The sequence below is a fragment of the Biomphalaria glabrata genome, chromosome 13 (assembly GCF_947242115.1).
Source record: "Biomphalaria glabrata chromosome 13, xgBioGlab47.1, whole genome shotgun sequence".
Taxonomy (NCBI): Eukaryota; Metazoa; Mollusca; class Gastropoda; family Planorbidae; genus Biomphalaria; species Biomphalaria glabrata.
Genome location: NC_074723.1, coordinates 25,704,890 through 25,724,856, shown reverse-complemented (window position 1 = coordinate 25,724,856; position 19,967 = coordinate 25,704,890). Strand labels below are relative to the sequence as shown.

At 36.1% G+C, this 19,967-nt stretch overlaps 2 protein-coding genes and 1 non-coding gene across 3 annotated transcripts in view; 2 read left to right on the top strand and 1 right to left on the bottom strand.

The window, feature by feature from the left end:
• LOC106059140 (translocation protein SEC62-like) overlaps nt 1-11,203 on the bottom strand; it is a 58,092-nt gene extending 46,889 nt beyond the window's left edge. The window contains exon 1 of the mRNA XM_056009074.1: nt 11,057-11,203. Within this exon, the coding sequence (XP_055865049.1) occupies nt 11,057-11,098 (42 nt within the window). The 5' untranslated portion in view covers nt 11,099-11,203. The remainder of the gene's footprint in view (nt 1-11,056) is intronic.
• A 92-nt stretch (nt 11,204-11,295) lies between these two features.
• LOC106067027 (SH3 domain-binding glutamic acid-rich-like protein 3) overlaps nt 11,296-19,967 on the top strand; it is a 53,700-nt gene continuing 45,028 nt past the window's right edge. The window contains exon 1 of the mRNA XM_056009076.1: nt 11,296-11,475. Within this exon, the coding sequence (XP_055865051.1) occupies nt 11,296-11,475 (180 nt within the window). The remainder of the gene's footprint in view (nt 11,476-19,967) is intronic.
• Nucleotides 19,299-19,371, top strand: Trnar-ucu (transfer RNA arginine (anticodon UCU)). Its single transcript has one exon. It is a non-coding gene; the product is annotated as a tRNA-Arg (tRNA).

The following is a 19,967-nucleotide window of genomic DNA, read 5'->3' as shown; positions in this document are numbered from 1 at the left end:
AGGAGAATTACATTTAAGATCTAGATATGTGTAGAAATAAACATAAATTTTTTAAAAGTGGAATGAAAGAAAGTTAAGCACAAAAAAAAGTTAATAAATGCTCAAAGCTGAAGGAATTATAATTTTATACTTTGAAAGCTTTAAAAAACAAATTTGGCTGAAATTGCTAATAAAAAAAATTGTTTTTTTTTGGTAAATTTAACTGCTGCGATATCAATTGTGAAAATGGCTAAGTTGCTCTAGATTTTGTTAAGTAATAACAGGTGAAATGTTTTATTTTATCGCCCATGGCAAGTGTGAGTCATCAGAGAAAGGATTTTGTATATAGATGTATGCAAACGCGACATAATGCTCTTCAAAGTCGACACTAGCAGCTGGGAAGAGGTGGCACTGGATAGATCCACATGGAGAGAGAGCATAAAGGAAGGGTCATGGATTGCAGACGTCATACACAACAGAAGCAGAAAGAAGGGTGAAAATGCAACAGCGCCTGGTGATTACATATGCCCAACCTGTGATCACAGCTGTGTATCAAGGATTGGCCTCTTTAGTCACACAAGAAGTTGCAAAGGGAAAAGATCGTCTCTCGAGACGTAAAATGCCAGATATATTCAGTGCTTTTTTTGTAAAAAAAAATAGGTGCCGGTACTCAGTGATGGATTGCCTAACTTTTAGCTACTAATAGATTAATAATAAACGTTAAAATACAAGAAAAGTAATATTTTTTCCCCACATTGAAAAAGGTGCCGGTACGCTGTACCAGTATGTAGCATCACAAAAAAAGCACTGTATATATATATATATATTAGCATTACCCACCAGATTCACCCATTGATTTGTTCCCAGGTTTTATATTGTTTATTTTGCCATAGACCCTGTAATGCATTAACCCTACTAAAATGCCAATATCGTGGCTTTATTCAACAAGATTACAGTAGACAGTGAACGAGCACATGTCTCACATGAGACATGATATTGTTTAAGTACTATGAACACACACTCAATGGACATGACCTTCTTACACACTGGACATACGCAGGAAATAACTCATTCACACCATTTTTTCTTACTGGTACTTATAAAAATATAATGGACCCCTCCCTTTTTTTTCTTATAACAATATAATGATACAAAGTCAAACACCCCCCACATAGATTCCATGGCCAGCGAATTCTAGTATCTATTAAGATGAATATGATCAGCCTGTAAATTGAGTATTACTTCTCTCCCCCCTCCAACAACTTTTCTCATATTCTTATGCTTATCAGTTCTTAATCGAAATGTTTGATATAATATATTTTTTGACCTGGGCACTTTATCTTATTACATCCTGCAAATGATCACATATTACTTTGGCCATACCTCCGCCTTTTTTTTTAAAATTTGCATTTCAATAAAACAGGCCACATCCAACAGCTCTCCTTTTGGTCAGTGTATTCTAGTATGTGTTATGTTTAATTGGAATGGCCAGCATGAAATCCCACTCACAAATACACTCACTTCTAGCTGGTGAGATCTATATCACTTTTCTCTCCCCTCTCTTTCTGCCCCTCAAAACACTTGAATTTTAGTACCTGTTACATCTAATTGGCATGGTCCGCTTTAATAATTAAGATTTTTCTCCAAGTAAACTAACTCAGTTCCTTCATAAGGTGTGATCTCTAGAGAGTGTCAACATAATGACATTACAACCATCCTGAGTTATTGTGATCACCTATCTATCGATGACGGACGGAATGAATGCCATACCTACATGTCTAATAAATAGCTATATACTGAACATTATGCAAAAAGTCTAAACAGCATGTACCTATGTTGTAGTTTATTTTACTTTTTCTCTCAGCATATTGTTTAAAACTCATTACTCATTGATGAATTAAAGTTGATCAGTATTTATAAAGAAATATTAGAAGCTAATCAGTGTAACTTGTTTGTCAATGTAGAATATATACATGTATATACATATTGCATTAATGTAAAACTCTGGGTTGTTTAGTGGGTGCATACTTCCGACCATCCACTGGTATTAGGCACATGTTAAAAAGGTCAAAACCTGTTTCTGGTACTGACGTCTAGTGTCTGATACAGATAGTGGCTAAATATATATATATATATAAGTAATAACAGAAATAACAAGGAGTTACTGACACTCACAAATAATTAAGAATATTGTTATCAAATGAACACATGCGACTCAGGAGTAAGATTTGAATTTATCACATTGGGAAAAGTAATTCAACAGTAATATTTATTTACATTGGCAATATGCGGATTTAGCAAGTTGTGTTAATTCATTCTGGCTTAAAAATGGCCAATGTCTATCAATAAATTTAGTGTCATGGACTAAACAAATAAGAAGTAGGAGGTGTTTATCTCTATCTTTAAAGAAAGCCCTGGTCAAAGTCTGCTCTACTAAAAGGCTATATAGATGCTCCAATCTGAGCTTTGTACTTTAATCTACATCAAAATTAGTTACTGGCTTACTGGGCTATCAAATAAAGTAATACACTTCAGGTTTATGTAGCAAAAGGTCACTGGTTTAGGTGTGTTTTATTGTACAGACTCCTAAGTAAGCAAACTCGGTACCAGTGTAAAGGTGTGGCACGTAGTCCAGCCCCCTATTTGTGATTTATCTCCAAGTAAAAAAACTCATTAACGGTTTACCAGTGTAGAGGTGTGGCTTGAAGTCCAGCCCCCCTAATTAAGATTTTTCTCCAAGTAAACAAACTCAGTTCCTTCATAAGGTGTGATATTACGACCATCCTATCTGACTTAATATAGTCACCTATCTATATATGAACTCAATGTGATGGACTAGACAAATAAAAGGGATGGGAGTTGTTCATCTCTATCTCTGGAGATATACCCGCACAGATAGACAGATGTAGGGTCAGCATTACGTAGTTAAGGAATATTCTTCAGTCGTAGAATGACTAAGATTCATCTCGAACACTTTTTCATGTGACTGTGGAGCCCTACTTTAAAGAGACATTCCCATCCACCTATATCACAGGTTAAGGTGGCTTTCGCTTTGATGGTAAAGGAGACAGCCATTTTTCATATGGCAGGCCTTTCTTCCAGAGCTGAGGCCCATGTTTTTCACTGTCCATAGCTTTCTTGGTCACTGTCTCTCTCCATCTAGTGCGGTCTAGGGCTATGTCTTCCCAATGTTCACTGATTTGAGGTCTAGTTTTATTACATCCAAGTAACAGAGGTGGGGGCAACCAGTTTTTCTTTCAGTTTTTTCTGGTCAAGCAAGAGGTGAACTACCATGTGCATAAGAAAAGAAAAGACTAATCGCCATACACATTTCAAAATTTAGTCATGGTCCATGCTATAAATAGATTTTGCAATGGCAGGGGAGAGCATACTTAATATAAATTATTTTTTGGGTGAAAGGGAAGTAATTATGTAAAAAAAAAAATAGTAACTTTACATTTATACAAAAAAATGTGTTATCAAACAGGTGTATTAAACAAAATTAATGACTTATAAAGGAAGTAATTATGTAAAAAAAAAATAGTAACTTTACATTTATACAAAAAAATGTGTTATCAAACAGGTGAATTAAACAAAATTAATGACTTATAAATAATTTTTTTTTTAAATATTATTTTTATAAGACATTTTTATTCGGCAGCAACCCTCAAATCTTTGGGGCCACTTTTCTTTTCAAGGAAAAAATCGGTTGTATTTGCAATGTAGTTAGGGTCTATAAGTCGAAAACGGTCGAATATCCAAAGAGCGTTAAACCATCATTCTGTTGGCATCTTATTCTGACCAAAACAAGCTACTACAAGACGTCTCGCTAAACTTATAGATAATATTACGATAAATACACCTGATAAAGTTATACATACACTGCTTGTGTCTCAACTGACACTTCAGTATCAGCCCTTGTTCCCACATTATTTTGTGTTCATTTGACCTGCCTTTTTAAATAGGTTGAATAATGAGCTTTAGATGTCAGGAGAACGCGTTTCTACAGTGAAGGATGCTAGGAAACATTTATAAATAGAGTTAGGGTTTACTGGGTGTTAGGGTTTGGAAAAGATTTGCACTCTCCCACTCAAATACATACTTCGATTTTCCGATTTTTTTTGTTACTGGAAAACAATACCTTTTTTGTGTCAGTTTTGAGGAGGATGAGAATTCATATCTCATTCCAATCTGATTTAGTTTTCAAAATCATGTTTGAAATGGATCAAAAGTGCCTAATTATTTCACATGGACAATAGATTGATTTATTCTTTGGATTTATACAGTGTTATTCCATTATCTTCATGGCGATCAGGCATGGTGATAATACTGGAAAGTTGGCCCCTGTAATTTGTTATTTTTAATAGGATGTGTGTAAAATTTAGTTTGGCCATGTACCTTAGTATTTAATATAGTTATTTTTGTAATTTTTTTTTCGTAATATGTCTTTAGCAAGCATGATAAATGCAAACCCGTTGGACTAGATGTAATTTTTTAAAGCGAAACCGGCCCCCATAAAAAAAACGGAAGTGACAGATTGATTGTTTATCAATGGCTGCATCCTTTTTCTACTTCACAATCTCTTTTGAGATCCACCAAAATCTTTCATTTTCTTTGACTTACTTGACTTAATCAATCCTGTGCACTCCCAGGGGAGCATAGGGCCGCAACCACACCTCTCCACCGAACTCGGTTCTGAGCAGCTTTCTTCATCTGCTCCCATGTCATTCCAGTACCCTCAGCTTCACTGATGACTGACCTCTTCCAGGTTTGCTTGGGTCTGCCCACTTTCCTCTTTCCTTGTGGGTTCCAGTCAAGTGCCTGCCTTGCAACATTGGTAGCTGGTTTTCGCAGGGTGTGTCCTATCCAGCTCCATTTTCATTTTGTGATGTCTTGGGCTATGGGCTTTTGTCTAGTTCTTTCCCACAAATCGATAGTAGTTATCTTTTCTGGCCACCTAATTCCTAATATCCAGCGTAGGCAAAGGTCTGGAGCTTTTCCATATTTGTTTTAGTGACTCTCTAAGTTTCTGAACCGTATAGAAGGACAGACTTAACATTTGTATTATAGATTCGTATCTTGTTGTGTAGAGATAATGCCTTAGAGCGCCAGATAGTTTGAAGAGTTAAAAAGGCAAACCTAGCTTTATTGATCCAAATTAGTATATCATCATCAGCTCCGTCGTCTTTACCAACTCTACTTCCCAGATATGTGAAGAGGTCGTATCAAGGATATTCTCTCCCTGTAGCATGATTGGGTTCTCTTGTCTGTTGTTGATCCTCATAACTTCTGTTTTCTTTTTGTTGATTAGAAGTCCAGTCTTTTTCGCTCTTGCTGAGAGTCTGGTCAGTTTGGTCTGAGCATTTTGTTGTGTATGGGAGAGGATGTCAGATGTCATTGGCGAAATCCAGGTCCTCTAAATGTTGTGCTAGCGTCCATTGTATGCCGCTTTTATTATCTAAGACTGTCTGTCTCATGATCGATCACCAGCAAAAATATCAAGGGCGAAAGCATACATCCCTGTCTTACTCCTATTTTTACTTGAAAAGGGTTGGTCAGCTTACCATTGTGTATTACTTGGCATGATGAGTCATCATATAACTGTTTAATGATATTGGTGAATTTTGTTGGAATTCCATAGTGATTCATCAGTCTCCAGATTACGTCTCTGTCAATACTGTTGAAAGCTTTCTCAAAATCAACAAAGGTCATGTACAGAGAAGATTGCCACTCGATAGATTGTTCTATGATAATACGTAGTGTAGCAATGTGGTCAGTGCATGATTTCTCTTTACGGAATCCAGCCTGTTCTGGTCTTAGTCTTTTGTCTAGGGCATCTTTTAGGCGTTCCAATATTATCCTAGTTAAGACCTTGCTGAGGGTTGACAGAAACATGATTCATCGCCAGTTGTTGCATTGAGTGAGGTCACCTTTTTTGGGTAATTTAATTAGGTAGCCCAGTTTCCAGATTTTAGGGACCTTTCCTTGTTCCCAAATTTTGCATAGCAGTGGATGCAGCATTTCAGATGATATTTTGGGGTCTGCTTTTCATTTTCTTTGATCATCAAATATTTAAAACTTAACAAATTATAACATTTTTATGATGATATTAACTCATTAATAAAGTTTTTAATGGATATTAATTGAAACAATCATATTTATTGTTGCAATAATGGCCGATATTTTAAAAATACTGTTAATAATTATAAATCTAGATCTAATAGCATTATCATAACTTTTATTTTTATTATTGGTTCAAAGATTTTAAATATATTCTTTTTAAATTGAATCTTAGATGCTGCTGATTTTGAATGCTAAATCATGCTTTCAATCATGACTAAAAACTTAACCTTTTTTTTTCATGCAGAGAACACGATTGGCGGTGGGCATGACTTGAGGGGATGTGGCTGAGAAATTGTCATGCACTTTTGATATGGCAGCAACAGGCAAGGGTGTAACAAGTAATTTTACAAATGTGACAATCTACTGCACAAGCAAAAAATTCATATTGGAAAATTATTTGTCTGTGACCTGGTGATGCATTTACTATCATCACAGATTTTCTAGTTAGTAGACAAGGTAGCACTGTGCATCTCAGGTTTAATATTAAGTATCAACACATAATTATGGATTTGTGTTTAAATTTTAATGAAGTTTAAAAAGTTACAGCACTTGAAGCATTAAAATATGCTTGTCGTTTCTCTTTCTCTCTCTCTCTATATATATATATAATTTATAGTTAATTTATTTATATACCTATATAATCTATTTGTAGAAACAGACAGAATTAAATCTATATAGAGATTATAGATCTATATATTAATTATTTTAATGAACATGATATTTTAAACTAGGCTACATGTATTCTCTCTCTCTCTCTTCCCATCCATGGATCCTCTTCTTGTTTTCATAATTTGGATGTTCGTTTTGTTACACCTTAACACCCTCTCCCTCCCATAGATGCTTATAATTCTTTTCATGACTCTCTCCCCCTTCCCTCCACTGCATGTTTGACAGGTAGTGACACTACACGATTAGTGTATACCTCACCTCACTGCCAGCTGGCATGATCACCTGCAGTTGGCATGGTCTCTGGCTTCAAATTAGCAGCCCGCACTTTTTCTTTCAATCATAAATTATATATTCTAGATATCTTGATCTAGGTCATGTTTATTCATTGAAAAAATCATAGATTTATTAATCCCAATAATAGTTCTTATTACTATTTTGCTGTGTCCAATAAAGGAGAATGAGTTAAATTCATTATTATTCATTGGGACACCTCCTTTTTAATTTTAACAGCTAATAATAAATGTGATTGGAATGTCTTTCTAAAGGTGTTTGGATGCTTATTTTTTATTATTAAATTTTGATATGCCCATCAGCCTACGATCAAACAGGCTCATAATATAGCCCTCATCCCTTATATGGGTGTGAATTGTCGGGGGAGGTTAAAACAATAGCTTTACATACATGGTTACTGAGAATCTAAAAAACTGCCAATTTGATTTGGTTTGGAAAAGCAGAACAAAAATACCGGAGCTTATCTAAAATTGGACATGCGCAGTCCCAAAACATTTTTAGCTCCAAACTTAAAAACGAATGAATTACAAACAAAAAAGTGATGCGTTCAATGAAGGAGAATTTGATGGGGTGTCCCTTATATAAGAGCTTACTCAAGGCAAAACTATCAATACTAAAAGTGTCATAACTTCTGTTCTAGTCAACTTAGAAACATAAATGAGGTATCAATAAACTCAGTTCAAAAAGCTCTGTTTTACTATAAATTATAATATTGGTTTCATTACAATAAATTGAAATTTTTATCAAAGTACCTACAACTAAAAAAAACTTCTGGATCTGCTCTATACTCTATTTCTAGTGCACATAGATAGTAGAGCTAGATCTAGAATAATCTAGATCTACTATATAGTATATATTATAATGATATACCTATTTGTCCTATTAATTAACACTCTATTTAAATTTAGACTCTATTTTTTAAATAAGTTAGATCTAGATTCTAGATCTAGATTAAATTCTAGATTTAGATCTAGATATAGATCAATCTAAATCTAGAAATCTAGAGTAAATCTAGACCAATATAGATTATAGATCTACTCAAATCTACTGTCTACTCATTATTACTTTATAGTTTATTAGTAATTAGTATGATGAGTATTATACTCATACTGGAGTCATACTCATGATAATAAATAGACTACAGATAATTAAATACATCTTTATATCTAGATCTAGACCTAAATTATTAATAGACCTGACCTAGTTACTAAGTATTACTAGATCTAGTACATCCATGGTCCATAGTAACTTATATTACTTATATTGTCTTAATTTATATAGTTAATAGATCTAGTATAGTTAAGTATAGTTACATAGATCTAGTATTGTTATAAACTTGGTGGTGGCACAGATGGGGGTAGTGGTGTGAGTGTAGTCAGCCGACGCAATTCGCCCCAGGCCAGCGCTAGACGAGCGGTCAACCGTGACGAACTCCGACGGTCAACCGAGTCGAGTATCAACAGGACGGTTCGGGAAGGATCGCCGTCGTGAACAGAGCTCATGAGCGTCACGAGAGTTGTAGTCATATGACCACCTAGAAACGTCGAGCGGCGTTCTGTCCGGCTCGAGAAGGCCAGTAGGGACCCTATATAAAGAGCGGAGGTGTCGCAGTCAAGACAGTCGAGGAAAGGGGCTCAATACAGCAAGGTTCACGGCAGGGGTTCAGAGCCCGGTTCACTACAGTCCAGTTGACTACAGCACAGTTCAGCGGTGTGGTTCTGTACGGAGCATTACGACGGTTCAGTGCGGAGTACTATCAAGTACAGTTGAGGCGAACGGCGTCTTGATCTTGGTCTGTGATCGAGTCCGACACAACGAGCCTAGTGTGTGAAGTCAGTCCTGAACTGTTGAACCCAGTGCAAGCCCTGAACGAGACGGGGAGGCCAGTGCAAGAGTTGATACGGCGGAACGGTGTTATCGGAGAGATATTTGTACAGTGTACGTGTTGCCAATTGTACAGTATTGGCTGTTATTTATTCAACTATTAAAGTGTTACGTTACTTCGGAGCCCTGAGTTGTCAAGTTCTTTAAGTTGGTGGTGTAAGGTGCAGTTTGCAGAGAGCCTGGTTAGTGAGATTCGTAACAGTATCATAGTTGATACTTGATAGTAGATTCTATCTACTTAATTGACTTAATCTTACTTATTGTTACTTAAAGTTAAATACTACTAAGTAACTATAGTCATTATAAATTATAGTGTCTATACTGTCTATAGTATATAGTCTAGATCTAGATAGTAGATCTAGATCTATCTAGATTCTAGATGAATATTATTGAATATACCTAGTCTAGTATATAAATATAAGTTGTAAATATATACTAATATTATAGATCTATATAATTTATAGACTATTTAAATCTAGATCTATAATCTATAGTAGTTTATTTAATTCGGACATTACATGCATTCGGACATTCGCTGTTTTTTGTGGTCATTAAATAATTATTTTAATATGTATTATAAAACTAGCGCGCTGTATAATGTGCTTGTCCATTTTCCAATGATTCTAACCAATTTCCTTCCATTTAGCTGTCTTTTTATGTAAGAAAAACGAATTTCAAATGTGTTAGTCAGGTTGTTTGTAAAATGTTTTACATGTTTCGGATGTTCCTTCAGAGTTGAAGATAATTACTTCCTAGTCCAAACCTCCCGCAGGACGACGGGGGATGGGAGCGGGCAGGGTTTGAACCCTCGACCATCGATAAATGTGAACGACAGTCCAGCGCGCAAACCGCACGACCAGGCAGCCATCCTGGTTGTTGTTTTTTCCTATGTTACCCGGACGACTTTACCTCTTCCTAGAGTTAAGATTATATTTTTTGATTGGCTAAGTCTATACTAATGAGCCCGGCAATATTGATTCTGTTTTTGGAACTAATTTATTTGATTCATAAGCCAAGTTTTCTAATTCCATATAAAAAAATTAAATAAATACGGTGTCCGAATTAAATTACGATTTTCTTACCAAAATTTATTTCGGACAGACAGTTTTGGACATCAATAAAAATGATCTTTATTATATTTGTTCGTTTGTAGTTGTTTTTTTTAATAGAGAATAAATGGGCAAATGTTTGGAGTGAGCTTGGTACATTGAATGAAGTTAAATGCTTAGATCTAGACCTACTAGATAGATCTAGATTTAGAGAGAGAATATAGAGGATTCAGTTAGGCAAGAAAGGCTATCGTAACCTGTAGGGGCCTACTATACTACGAAAGATCATTAAATTAATAAACAAAAAAAAACACAAACATTTAACACACATCTAATCATGCAAACCCAAACATTCAACACACATAAAATAAACAAACATAAAATAAGTCTTAAAGTCGGAGCAAAAATCACAATCCCAGTGATCTAATTTTGGTAGAATATGTGTGTTCATATTTTTATTTTTTGTGTTCGTATTTATGCATAGTTTGAAAACATCGTAATAATTTCATGTGAGGGACTATGCCAGGGGATCTTAAAATTTAAATAATGTTAATATAGAATTAAAATCTGAGTTTATTGATGCCTAAATGTAGAGACTGTCCGAAATAAATTATGGTGTCCGGAATCAAATAATGTGGGTCAAATGTGTCCGAATTAAATGAAAACACACTGCCTCTTTGACCTTAAATATAATAACAAATATAGGTTAAAGGAACAAATATAAGTAGTTTAGTAGTCATCCTTATTCTCCATTAACTAAAGAAGATTTTGATACGTCATTTTCTTTTCTATGTCAAACCATTGTAAAATAATGCGCTGTCAAAGTCAAACTTTCAAATTTGGGCCTATAGACTATAGGTGTCCGAATAGCATAAACTACTCTAGATTAGATCTAGATGTAATCTTAAATCTACTATTATCTAGATCTAGAATCTAGATGTAGATAGATCTAAACTGACTAAACTCTAGACTAGTCTGACTAGAACTATCTAGTAACTATATGACTATATCTAGATTGACTAGAGTCTAGAGTAGAGTGTTATAATATTGTTACTTGATACCTCATCATCTTTAGTTTGTTTTGCTTTCTTTTTCTCAACCATATTTATTATTTTGAGTAGATCTAGATTCTATACATAGAGACAGAGACAAGATCTAGATATCTAGATTCTAGATCTAGATCAAGTCTTTGATGTAGTCTACTAGAATAGATCTAGATCTATAAACAATCTGGTTGTGATTGAGACGAGTCAGTCAACGAGTTTCGACAAAGTTGCCAACTCTCAGAAAAACTGTCGTTATGTTTTTAGCACCACAAAATGGAAAACCGTCTCAGACGAAGGAACCAAATCAGAAGTACTGTCTAGAATTGCACAGTCCACAGCAAGATGGCTGCCTGGTTGTGCGGTATATGCGCTCGTCTGTCGTTCGGTCGTCTCGATGGTCCACAGTTCAAACACAAAGCAAAACCAAAGCTAAGGTAAAAAGATTTTTTTACAGATAAAAAAGAACGTAAAACTAAAATGATATTTAACTTTAGTTAAGCCAGTATTAGTAAATACATCTTCTGTTTGGGATCCAACTCAAGATAAATAAACTAGAATCTAGATCTAGATTCTATAAGAAATACACAAATACAAAATAGAGCAGTGAGATTTATTACAAACAAATATTTCAATTTGATTAAAGTAACACCATTAGTTCTTCTTCTTCTTCTTCATCGTTCTCATTGTTATGTTGGAGTGTTCATATGAATAGACCAATACATGAGATGAACTGCGCAGTAGTTTCCAATTCAGGGAGCTCTCCATATAGTTTTCTTTCTATTGGGGTGATTTGGGGCCAATGTCTTATACGGGCCTCTTGGTAGAGAGAGCAGTTTTGGAGGACGTGGTCGGCATTTTCTGGTGATACTCCACATGGGCAGATTTCACTGGTTCCAATTTTGAGCTTCCGGAACATGTGTTGTCGCATTCTGTTGTGTCCGGTCCTGAGTCGAAAGATTATACGTTGGTCTTGTCGGGATAGCTTATAGTAAGCGTCATCTTTCTTGTGATTTGGATGAGAGCTCGTCCATTTCTCATTTATTTTATCTACAATTAATTTCTTCATTTCTTCTGGATAGAGTGCAGAGTTTGCTTGTGAGTTTGTTCTCCCACTCTTGGCGAGTGTGCCAGCCTTCTCATTTCCTGCTAGTTGTATGTGAGCTGGTATCCATTGAATAACAGTTTTTTTGCTGTTGTTGTTGAGCTTTGTAAGTGCTGTTCTGAGGTTTTTAATATAAGGGGAATCAGAGTTTTGCAAGCTTTGGAGGGTTGTTTTCGCGACACCATTAGTAAAATCACTAAACATAGAAACACTTCAGAATAGAACAATAAAAAGTAGTGAATAGCTATAATACATAAAACATTGAGCCATAATTTACAAATAGAAAAACAAAACCTAATGAATTATTTAGAAAGACACAAAGATAGAGGCACGTTTCATTAAAATCATAGTAATGATCTCATTGGTCATGGCTACATTCTTGTATATGCCTACTATATGGAATCCTGGACGCTATAACTTCAGAATTATATATGAGCGATTCTAGCCATGGAATAGAGATGTTATAAAAGGGTCTTAGGTATCATATACAAAGACCACAACACATAAGAAGAAATAAGAAACAGGATCACAATCATTTCTGAACAATGGCATCATGACGGGTGACAAAGAATGCCTATTGGGCTTTCAATGTGCCTTCGAGGTCAATTGTCATTATCCCCTGGGTATATAACAACAAGGTATATTGTTATTTTAGATAAGTTCCATTATTGCTTATAATATTTAAGCTTAGGTTGTCATATGTTCTTATTTTTTTTCTCTTTCAGTTTTCTTGTATTATGAGATAATTGGATTGCAATGTTGATGATTGTAGATATTTATGTTAAAAAAAAAAAAAAAAAAAAAAAACGACTCTGGTTAATTAAAATCCACGGTATATAGGTCAAAATAGGTCTATATCAGTAGGCATATAGTTGATACTGGGCTGATCCGAGAACCTTTTGTAATTTGTAAAAGCGGGCGTATTTTTTCGATCAGGTCATGAGTCAAGGCCAGGTGCTTATGTATTATTTCTGCATTTCTGCAACTTGATTACGGCGTCACAACCTGTGGGCAATTTAAACATATTAGGGCCTACGTGGCAACAAGCTATTGGTCTAAACTGCCCACAGGTTCTGACGTTGCAGGTCAGTGTACAGGTCTTCTATAACAATTAGTCTCGCCCAGATACGCAGATTCTGACAGAGCTGAACAACCTGCCATTATTAACTCACCTACGTTTCGCACTTTCGGCAATTGCCAATAGCATCAAGTTTCGAAAACCTAAGCTGGGTCTTACAGTTTGTATATGCCCTGTAGTCCACGGCCTCCATCCCTCCTGGGCAGATATAACCTTTATGGTAGAAGACTTGGGCTATAGACAGCAAAATGATGTAAAAGTAGGAGCCTACTTAAAAAAACTACGGCCTATCCGGGCAATTATAACAAATAGCATGAGGGCCAGTTCACCTTCTAAATACTATTATCATCAGAACGCCCACCTACAATTGCAAGACCCTGAGGTCCTCCATAAAGTTCCAAAAGAGGCTAAACTTACCTCAGCATTAATAGCAGAGAATAACATACAAAGATCAAGTCACCAGCTTTATCGCACGGGCACTCGCCTCCTTTGTTATGTGGAGATGAAATGTATGAAATTTGATGGACAAATTCCTAACAAGACGAAACACGTTCTCCAAAGAGAAACATAATATGTAGGCCGAAAAGAGGAAAACAAAAAAGATCCGTCCTCTTCTAGCTTGGCGCCGTACATCCTTAGGAGATCATAATTTCACAGATTCGAAACTTTTTCTTGCAGATGACATTGACAATATATCTCCGCCGACACAATTCTACCATCCTTTCTCATGTCAGAAAGGCCCAATATTTTCCCCAAGTGTCATACCACCGAACTGTTGATGTCTTTTGTATAACCAAACCACTGGCGGATCCGGGGGGGGGGGGCGGTAGGGGGCGATCACCCCCCACCCACTCGGCCGACTCCGCCCCCGAAGGGGGGGGGTGGCGGACGAATTTTAGTATAGAATTCACACAATTTGTATACAAATTTATTACTTATGTTAATAATATATACTAATTATTTATATTTCAACCTATTTTTAGATTATTTCGACCCCCCCCCTTCTAGTATTTTGGCCGATTTGGTAGGGTCGGGAGGGGGCGATGGCATCAATCCGCCCCCCCCCCCCAACCATAAACTTTCGAGCGGGGGGGGGGTGGGCGGTCCTATTTATATGTAGAAATAACATATTGCTAACAGAGTCAATTAAATATCTTTATGATTAAAACTTGTTATTGGTATTTTAACCGGTTTTTATATTATGTCGTTCACCTGTTGGCTGATTGGAAGGGGAGGGGCGAATACCTCTACTGCCCTTCCCATCTAAACCCTTTGAGTGGGGGGGGGAGCGGTCCTACTTTTATGGAGAAATCATAGTATGTGAACAAAATTAGTCGAATATCTATATAATATAAACAGGTGGAAGTGCGATCGATACATGCAATCACCTTCCCCCCATCGGACAAACCTATACTTTTTCTTTTTGTATTATAGTAAGAAATTACAAAATTTAAAAAATCAGTCACTAATATAATTTATATATGCTATAAAGTAAATTCTTATATCGAGTCGCCCAACCCCTATTCTTTAATGCAAAATGCAATCATTAGCAGAAATTATAAAAAGGAGCGAGGATTAATCGTTTTCATTTTACCGCCATCCCTCTTTCTAGACAGAGTTTGTGTAACTTCACATGAATTTATCATAACTATTTTAAGAAAGACTTTGCTTTGGAAAAGTTATAATTCAAACGAAAATTTTCAATATAACAGTCACGGTTGAGATGAGTTCAAAAGCCAGATAATCTTCTCCTAGTCGACTTTTTCCAACCTTTACTCTATCTCATATTTTTCTAGTTAAATAAATTTAGATCTATAACACAATTTATGCTTGAATTTTATTGAATATTATTAATCGAATATTTTTTTTCGGCGGCGATCCTCAAAGCCTTAATCTAAATATGTGGGGTATCTTATCTTTTCAAAGAACAAATCAGTTGTATTTGCAATGTATTAAGGGACTTTAAATTCATATTAGAATATTTTTCCACATTATTCAAAAGGTCCTTTATAATAGAATGAATAATGAGCTGTAGATGTCAGGAGAATGCGTTTCTGCATTGAAGAATGCAAGAAAACGCTTTTTGCGTAGGGGCTTCGCCCCGAACCCCACTGATAAATAATGAGCTGTTGATGTCAGGAGAATGCGTTTCAGCCGTGAAAAATGCAAGTAAATGCTTTTGGCGTCGGGGCCTCGCCCCGAACCCCACTGTGGAAGCTTACAGCGCTCTCCCAGACCCCCAAGTTTGCAAGAGAAAGGCCTCAACATGACTGTTTTTTGTTCAGTTTTTTTTTTCGCCGAACATTGAGAAAAAGTCGTATTATATTCTCATATATCCAATATATATATATATATATGTTTGTAAAATGTTTGTAAAATGTTTTACATATTTCGGATGTTCCTTCAGAGTTGAAGATAGTTTACTTCCTAGTCCAAACCTCCCGCAGGACGACGGGGGATGGGAGCGGGCAGGGTTTGAACCCTGACCATCGATAAATCCAAACGACAATCCAGCGCGCAAACCGCACGACCAGGCAGCCATCCTCAGCATATATATATATATATATGCTGTACGCACGTTTTTGCATAGGGTTAGGGTTTACTGGGCTTTAGGGTTAGGGCTTGGAAAAAAATCGCCCCCCTTCCCCCCACTCCAAAGTTCTGGATCCGTGAACCAAACAGGCGTGCTACAAGACATCTTGCTTAAGAAGATGATCTACAATTTGTACTTTGAATGTTTCTTGGGCTTTAGAATCGGCCCTTACTGATTAATTTCCTTATCTGTTTTTTATTGCACGTGCGCTCTGTGATTAAGAGGGCTCTTTAAATGCCTATAGAATGCATTGCTGCATTGAGAATTTGAGAAAGATCTCTCACATGATACAATTGAAGTGGCTAGAGTTAGAAGTATTGCAAAGTTTGAGCACACATCATTACAATTTGAAGCCAGCTTCCTCAATTGGTGATTGCGGCACTGGTTTGTTGATGAAAAGTGCTCGTGCGTCAATGACATTGAACACGCGATTGTCTATATTTTATCAAACAGGAAAAAGTAACAGTTTTTTATCAGCGTGTCATCATCCATAGACTCCAAATGGTGTCTTGGTTCAAGAAGAAACCCAAAAGTGTCCACATGGTTTTCCAGCCTTTGGAATCTGTCTTTCATCTCCATGTGAAGTCTGTCCAGCACTTCTGTTGCAACACGTTTGAATTGCAGTTCTATTGACAATCCTACATCAGAATTCAACTCCCCCATCAAGTCTTTTCTTTCTTTCTTCTGGTTGTTTTGATTACAGGAAATCCACTACCTTCTTATGCTTTTTCGATAGATTGGCTGGTCAATTTCGTCCGTTTCTCATCATTTTGAAAGGGTTTTAATTTCTTCACCAGCTTCCTGTCTCTGCAGTCCAGACGTTTATAGTTTCTTCTGAACTATATTAATTGGGCGCAGGAGATTTGCCCAGAATTCAAGATAAGCAAATAATTCATAATTTTCCACTGCACGAAGAAGATTCTGTGCACTGCTTCTAGTGTCCATTCTTTCAAGTGTTGATTCAACAGCTTGATGATTTTGTCCAGATGCAAGGAAACTGCCGACGTAGTTTCTTATCTTGAGGACCACTTTGCATTACTCTCCTTTTTTAAACTCCAGGCTTCTTTCTTTACTTTCCAGCAATGGATTCCCTAACTTTATTGCCCATCAAGTTAATAAACTCATTTCGAATTTCTGGTGACAAATAATGAGATAGTGTTTCGTAACTTCATCAAATACTGCAAGAAATTTCAAAGATGCTAAGAAGTTCCTAGGATTGGGTGAATTCAGTTTTTCGTTGTGACCACGTAAGCTTGAGTTTGTTTTTGCTAAGTACTTGATAGCTACAGCTACACGCTTCAGAATATCTCTCCAATACAGCTGATTTTTCAAAATTTGCGCATGAAACATATGTGACAGTTCATCTCTTTCTGCCTTAAGCTTTTCTTCTTCTTATTTCCTCTTCAAAAGAGCTTGTCTTGTGGTGGACTTCTTCTTCGTGTTCTTTCATTATCTCAGGTTTCTTCACTTTGGTGAAACCAACTCCATGTTTGCTCAATGCACTAGATGTCATTTCTGATGCTTCAGAAAACAGTACACATGCAAAACAAAACAGACATAATTCCAAGTATTGAAAGAAGAGGAGCCAAAATCGGTTATATATTTCTCCTGTTGGAAGCTTTCTAGTGAACCATGATGATGTCAAACTTCGTGATATATTTTGGGTAAACTCTACTGGAAACAAATACCGTTTGTCTTTGTTTTGGAAAAATAAATTACCTTTTAGCACGATTTTTGCTCTCAGTTCCTCAGATAAAATTCCAGGCTGGATATATCCGAAGTCTTTGTACTTAATTACAGCTTCTTCCACTTCTGTAGAAAGTGATTTTGGAAGACCATCACTTGACTCATCATCACTTACTTCAGATGTTTTCTCTGCCTGTGGTAAAAGTTATGCCCTTGAGTCTCTTCAGCACTGCTATCTTCACCAAGAGACATTTTCATTTCTTCGACTGCTGTATCTTTGTATGAATCATCTGAATAGTGAGACTTTTCATCGACACGTTCGTGTTTTCACTGCTCTTATCAGGCTTCTTCTTAAATGATGAGGATGATGAAATAAACTACCCTATATACCAAGTTACTTCCTGATAGTAACACGGGCCTAGTCAGAGCTATGGAAGTCACTCCTTGAAATTGAGAGTAACCCCGCACAGAAAGAGTTAATAATCTGTGCGAAATACATGCAACAGGGTAACTAACTTATAGAAAAGCAAGATTACATGGCAGTGACGTAATATTTAATTTATTTAAAACCAAATTTTGGACACTCATTTGCCCCCCCCCCTCAAGTGGGGGCCCGAGGGATCTTCAAATTCTCCCCCCCCCTACTCCCCCCACCCTAGCTACGCCACTGCGAGTATGCTTGCACAAAACTTAAGGTGACCAGATATCACCATTTAGTCGGCACAACACCGCATTTGACTGTCAGTTCTTCATAACATGTTTTACGGGAAGCCTAATGTCCCGCATGCATCCAGAAACACGGCCGCTTTAATTTAAGGTCTTTTTTTGCACATACCGGTAGTTGTTTCAATAATAATTTCAAAGTTACAACCTTTCAGAGTTTCTTATTCGATCCTTATTTATTTATTGTCGCTCGGCGTGTTTGACGCAAGTGCTGCAAGTTAAAATATTGGAAATATACCGGTAATCACTTTCGGGAGACACTTCAGAGATTTTTTGCCGATTTATTGCAAATGGTTTAAAAAAAATGGACAGACAAAGAAAAGTGTATGTTTCTTTTCACCGACAATGCCAATATTATTTTTGGGGGACTGATATTGCGAGGACCTAACAGAAAAAAAAAAGTATTTGAAAACTTGTAAGATTCAGTCGGTGTCGGCAAAGTAGGCTATTGGCTACACAACGCCACAAGAACTGCATATTGTTTACCAATAAATCATTTATTAAATGTTGCAAACATCTGTGAATGATCGGTGTGAAGATCGATTACATGTATTAGGACTACTTCTCCCACACTGTTCGAAAAGAAGAGTTAAAAGAATATAGTTAAAATAATTCTGAGATCGTGTCACGGTTCCAACAGTGAAATACATGTAAAGGTACACAGCACAAAAACAATAGCGGATTCCCCCTTCAATTACTTTTAATAACCTGAAAGTGAACTGACAAAATCTATAATAGAGTCCTAGACTATCAATTTGTTGTTTTTTTTCTTGATACAAAAATGCTATAATTGGCAACACCTAAACGGAAGCTTATTTTTTTTTTTTTTTTAATACGTAGACAGGAACTTATTAGTGGTAAGAATATATTTTCTATCCAATAAATATATCTCGATCTATGACTTAAGGGTCTAGATTCTAGCTCTAGATCTATATCAAGATCCTCAAATCATGCGGCATTTAGACTTAGAAGATACCTAATCCTCTGCTAATGTAAATTATTTTGTATTACAGATCAACGGAACTGACTGAGCGGTCCATTACATTATATACTATAATTTAGCAGTTCTTGTTATGTCCCTGTAGCGCAGTGGATAGCGCGCTGGACTTCTAATCCAGAGGTCGCGGGTTCGAATCCCGCCAGGGATGAGGCGTTTTTTTTTTTTTAAATTGTTAATTGTCAATTCAGTATCGTAAATTAATTATTTTTAAGTCAGGGCAATTGAAAAAGGATGCGTCAAAACCATTGCGCTATATTTAAAAAAAATTGATACCTAGCTGGACACTTGTTTTATGAAGTTCTTTACTTCATGCTAATCTTATATATGCAGAAGTTACTTCAAAGAAAGAAAATACTTACGTCCTACACATTTCATGTATCAATCTAGTCATGCATGTTAATCTGCTAAGTCGTTTGTTTTTCTTGTTGATTCAGGCAACCCTTTCAATTCTCTAATGGCCTAGATAAGAAGGAGCACTTGTACGAATTTGTTTTAGCGTCTTGAATAAAAAATGTATCTGGTGCCTCTATCTTTGTGTCTTTCATTAGGTTTTTGTTTTTTTTCTATTTGTAAATTTTGAGTTTTTAGTCTTTGTGACTGGTTAACCATGAACAAAGTAAATAATTTTTTAGTTGTTTTTTTTTTATCTTTCTGTCTTAGAAAAGTAATGATCTTTAGTTTTCAAAGTCTAGAAGTAATGCAATAATATTTTGCGGATTTTAAATAGAATGCGCGATTATTAAT